Source organism: Lathyrus oleraceus, chromosome 4 (assembly GCF_024323335.1).
Source record: "Lathyrus oleraceus cultivar Zhongwan6 chromosome 4, CAAS_Psat_ZW6_1.0, whole genome shotgun sequence".
Lineage (NCBI taxonomy): Eukaryota > Viridiplantae > Streptophyta > Magnoliopsida > Fabales > Fabaceae > Lathyrus > Lathyrus oleraceus.
The window spans coordinates 284,444,386-284,449,524 of record NC_066582.1 but is presented as its reverse complement, the minus strand read 5'-3'; the positions used below and the strand labels follow the sequence as shown (position 1 = coordinate 284,449,524).

The 5,139-nt window shown below is 37.2% G+C and overlaps 1 protein-coding gene across 2 annotated transcripts; it reads right to left on the bottom strand.

Moving 5' to 3' along the window:
* Positions 1 to 242: 242 nt before the first annotated feature.
* LOC127075130 (putative pentatricopeptide repeat-containing protein At3g49142) lies at positions 243 to 4,148 on the bottom strand. 2 transcript variants are annotated; one of them, XM_051016577.1, is made up of 2 exons: positions 1,321 to 4,148; positions 243 to 1,202 (listed from the first exon to the last, which is right to left on the bottom strand). In XM_051016577.1, exon 1 carries the CDS (start codon positions 3,829 to 3,831, stop codon positions 1,810 to 1,812), a length of 2,022 nt encoding a protein of 673 aa, XP_050872534.1. In that variant the 5' UTR covers positions 3,832 to 4,148; the 3' UTR covers positions 243 to 1,202; positions 1,321 to 1,809. The 2 variants fall into 2 exon arrangements, with proteins under 2 accessions (XP_050872534.1, XP_050872533.1); XM_051016576.1 differs by having other exon boundaries at positions 244 to 1,202; positions 1,344 to 4,148.
* Positions 4,149 to 5,139: the final 991 nt, after the last annotated feature.

The window sequence follows — 5,139 nt, the reverse complement described above, 5'->3', positions numbered from 1 at the left end:
CAGCGTAGAAAGGAACAAGCAACCTCTAATGATGTTTAACAGATGCTACTTCAGTGTAGTCCTTACCAGCTAGAATTAAATCATGTGTATATTAAAAAGGCGGTAAAAGACGAATCTCTAATTTTGGTGAAAAGAGAGTAATCCGAGGAGCAGTGGTGATAGCCTAATTAAATAAGGGAATGAGATAGTTTGGCATACCAGTGACGACTAGCTTGCTTCATACAATATAAAGATTTAAGAAGATGACAAACTTTACCAGAATTTTAGGAACGATCATGCGGACTTCTTCATGAAGATCTTCATGCAAGAAAGCATTGTCAATATCAAGATGTTGAAGAGACCAATTTTGTATGGCAATAATGGAAAGTAACAGTCAGACAATTTTCAATTTAGACATAGGGGGGAACGCGTCTAGAAAGTATTTTCCTTCAGTTTGGGTATAACCTCTTGCAACTGAACAAACTTTATAATGTTCAATAGATCCATAAATCGTATACATGATCGTGTAATCCCATTTACACCCAGTAGGCATTTATCAGGGGGGAAGATCAACAATTTCCCCAAGTGTTGTTGAGTTAAATGGACTGGAATTCACTAGCCATAGCTGCCAACCAGTGATCATGCTTGCACACCCCTACTGGTGGGTTCAATGTGAGAGGATGTGGAAAGTATAAAGTTTTTATAAATAGGAGAATTTGCCATATGATATCACAAAGTGGAGAGGATAAGGTGTAGACGTAGTGGTCACATTGTTGCATACGAAGTATTTAAACGGTGAGGTGGTTTATGAATCATAGTATCAAGACTAGTTTGGGGAATAATATCCATACTAGATTCTGAAGTAGGTGATTTTGAAGATGTTCGTTGGATGGCAGGCTCAATTTGATAAGAAAGTTAAGAATCAAAGAGGTTCATCATGGACAGTTTGTGGCAATAGAATCAATTAAGGGAAGAATCTTCATAGACAACTACATTTCTTGAAAGAAAAATTTGTCGAGAAGCAAGATCCGTGAAACCGTAACCTTTGGTCCCTTGTTTTTAGCTTTAAAAGATGGATTTTCTGGATCTTTGATCCAATTTTTGCGTGCCTTGCAATAAGGTAGAAGCAAAGGCAAGGCAACCAAAGACATGAAGTGTTGAAAATCTGAGACACCTGGGAAAATCTGTAAAAACATTCTTCAGGCGCCAGATATTGATGGGTCCTGTAATAGACATTATATACATAATTAGTAGAAATATTGTGTAACATAAACACAACATAGAAATGTAAGAACTAGCTAATGTGCCCTTATGTTTAGAAGGTTAATCTTGAAAACTTACATTAGTTATTAAAATTGAAATACCTATCAGTGCCTTTTCATCCAAGTAATTCCTGCTGGTACTCTCATTTTTGGTCCTTCTTTTTCTTTATAAACACCTCTCCGTGAACTTCAGTCCTTCTCTCCCAAATATCTTCTGTAACTTTCTCTCTTTATGTCTTCATGCATCATACGCCCTTTTCTATCCACTAGTATAGGTTTAGAAGATGCAAAAAGAGGTCATGACTTGTTAACAAGAAACAACAAAATCCAGAACCGGACCATACAAATCATTTCAGTGCTGAAAAGATAAATTCACAATATGCCAGTATGTTAATCTCACTACAAAGGAAATTGTTCTAAGACGTCCTGTACTTAAGCTCCAATAGCAGTCATCAGGCTTCACAGTGTAATAAACTTACAATAAATATGCACAACCAAATTCCGATCAAAATTGCGAAATTCTAGTATATAGCATGGCTGAGTTCCGTTTAAATTTTCATCAGAACCCTCACCAATAATCACCACAAGAGCAAACACCATCCTTAAAATGGTGGAATCTATTAGTATCTCTAACAACAATTTCACGTTCAACTATTTTGGAGATTAACTTTGCAGCAATGTGACAATCTCCACAAACACGAAGGTTTTTGGTAATTCTAATTTGAGACTCTTGTGTATTCAAAAGAGCAAACACAATAGCTAACTTTTCACTGTGAACAGCTAGATGGCCTTCCTTATCCTCCTCCTCCACATCATGAAGTGCTGAATCAGTCTCAGGTACATATCCTAACTCTTTCATCTTCCCCACCAGCACACTTAGCTCTTCATATATTTCCTTTGACTGCGGATGTGATGTGTCGCCCGCAAGAAATGTATGAACTTGATTGTTTAGCTCAACATTACTGATGCCGGGAGTTTTCCGAATTTTTCTTCTCTTCATTACTAATCGGATATCCGTTACTTCTTTCCATCTACCAGCCTTTGCATAAATATTCGATAACAAAACATAGTAACCGGATTGCTCAGGAGCTAATTGAAGTAAGTGGTCAGCTACTAAAAGTCCAATATCCATGTTTGAATATACCCTGCAAGAGCTAAGAAGTGTCCCCCAAACTCTTTCGTTTGGCTCAATTGGCATTTGTTTGATAAAATTATAGGCCTCGTCTACACGGCCGGCACGTCCTAATAGATCAACCAAACAAGCATAGTGTTCGATTCTTGGTGTTATTCTAAAATCATTTGTCATCTGTTTAAAGTAAAACTTCCCTTCATCCAATAATCCTGAATGACTACAAGCCGAGAGAATTGCAACGAATGCAATAGAATCTGGAGTTTGGCCAGAATTCAGCATTTCTGTGAAGAGTTCCACAGCATTACATCCTTGCCCAGTCATACCATAGGAAGATATCAATGAAGTCCATGATGCAACATCACGGAACTTCATACTGTCAAACACTCTTTTTGCATCTTCTAAACATCCGCACCTTGCGTACATGTCGATCAAAGAATTCTCCAGTAGCAAATTTGGACGTAATTTCTTCCTCTCAACATATTCATGAATCCTCCTTCCCAACAACAATGCCGAAAGATCCCCACATGCTGGAAGAACACTAGCATATGTGATTGCATCCGGTTCCATGCCATTTTTCTCCATTTGCAAATACAAATCCACAGCATTTCTGGGCATGGAATTTTTCATATAAACTCTTATCATCACATTCCACGATACCAAATTCTTCCTTTCCAAATTCACAAACATCTTCTCAACATACAAAACATTCTCCGGTGAAGTGTTGGCTACAGCTGGCATGAGACTAGCCATCGTACCTCCATCCGGTCTTTGTCCCGAATCCTCCATTTCCCTACAAATCTCCAACGCGTTATCAAACAATATGTTTTGTGCATACCCCGCAACCATCGAGTTCCACGAAACAACATCTCTACACAGCATTTCATCAAACACACGCCGCGCCTCAACCAAGCATCCACATTTTCCATACATAGCAATAAGACCGTTACCAACAAACAAATTCAAATCCATCCGAACCTTCAACACAGCTCCATGAATCAGCAACCCATAGCTCAAACTGTCAGAGCAAGAGCAAGCCTTAAGAACACAAGGGTATGTATAGTTATCAGGTCTAAACCCTCCATTAACCATGTCCTTAAAAACTAACAACCCATCATTGTACTGGTGGTTATTCACGTAACTTCTAATCATGACATTGTAGAAAATAACATTCCTCTCACACATTTCATCAAACACCTTGCGTGTCAACGCAGGTTCTCCACAAGCGGCATATGCCCTCATGAGTTTGATACCTAGAGATGGATTTTGATGTGAATTGAGATGAAAAATCTTGGAGTGGAGATTTTTCAAGGCTTTGATGTCTGGGTTTTGGTCTAGTGCTTTTGCTAGAAGTTCCAAAGGAAGAAGTGGGTTTTGTAGTGATGTTATTGATTTGTGGAATGAGGAAACCAATGCTTGTAATTCTGAAATGTGGTGAGATAGCTTATGAAAAGGTAACATTTCATAAGAGACGGAGAGAACTTGGGAAGCTTTGCTGGCAAGATAAAGAATGACTTGGAAGGGAGAGGAGTGAATATATGGCGCGGTTTAGATGAGACTTTATGTTTTAGTCACCGCCGCCAAGATACAGTCTTCATGCCACACCGACAAGCCGCCGCATGCGCAGTCGTTGTCTCGTCACCGGTCCATTCGGAGTTACCTGATTCTCCGAAGATATGGGAGAGTGTGGTCGAGGAAGGGAGATGGATTGTCTGCTTTGGCGCGGGAAATACACTAACGTTCACTTGGTCTCGTCACCGGTCCATTCGGAGGAATGAAACTGCTCTCCCATAATAGTTGAAAATAGGCTTAAAAGTTGGATCTTTTAACTTAATTTAATTTAATGGATTTAATTGAAATACACCGATATAAAATGATTTTATACATTGAATTAATCTTAGACGTGGAATATTAAAATAAGTTTGACTTTTATTTTGAAAATCTATAAAATAATGCAAACGGATGATCGTGATAAATCGACAGTGTAAATTTTGTATATAGTAGTTAATCCCTAATTTAATTTAATGTTTTACTATAATTTTTTAATTAAAAAATATTATGTTCTTTAAATTTGTTTCGTTAATTTATTTAATCTTTTCCGTTAAATTTTTAGAAAAAAACAGTTCTAATGGATTTTTAATATTGTCATGACTTTTTTGACAATTTTTTTTGATATTTTCTTTTTTAATATCAAATCTTACAATTTCAAAAGTGAAAACATGCTTCTTCTTCCTTCCCCAGACTCAAGTAGCCGCCACCTTCTTTCTCTTTCTCCTCATTTATAAACTCTTTATCTTCTTCTCTCATTCATCTTCCCTTGTTTCCTTCTTAACACCCCCATTCATCTTCCTTTGTTTTTTACAAAAACATCAGAATGATGGACTTGTTGTATGTTTGATTTTAGATTTGGTTCCAAATCTAATTTACTACGTGTTTGGTTTTAAATCTGATTTTAGTAACATTTAAGAAAGTGATGCAAACAACACAACTTCTTATGTTTCAAGGAATTATGAAGGGATGGAGAAATCTCAAGCCTGAGATCGTTCATATATATCAAGGTATGAACGATCTAATTGGGCTTTGTTTGGTCTATAATCTACTACTACAGTGTCTCATAGACACTACTGGTTCTCAAGAACCAAATGTCTTTTCCAAGTTGGTTGTGCAAAGGTCTTATCTCCTTTGACTCTGAAAAATATAGAAAAGCGATCTATCGATAGTTGTGAACATTTGGGAAGCTTTTTAAATGCAGTCTAAATCTCATAAATT

Coding starts and splice junctions, on each gene's coding strand:
- LOC127075130 (XM_051016577.1), bottom strand. CDS start 3,831: ATGTTACCTTTTCATAAGCTATCTCACCACATTTCAGAATTACAAGCA.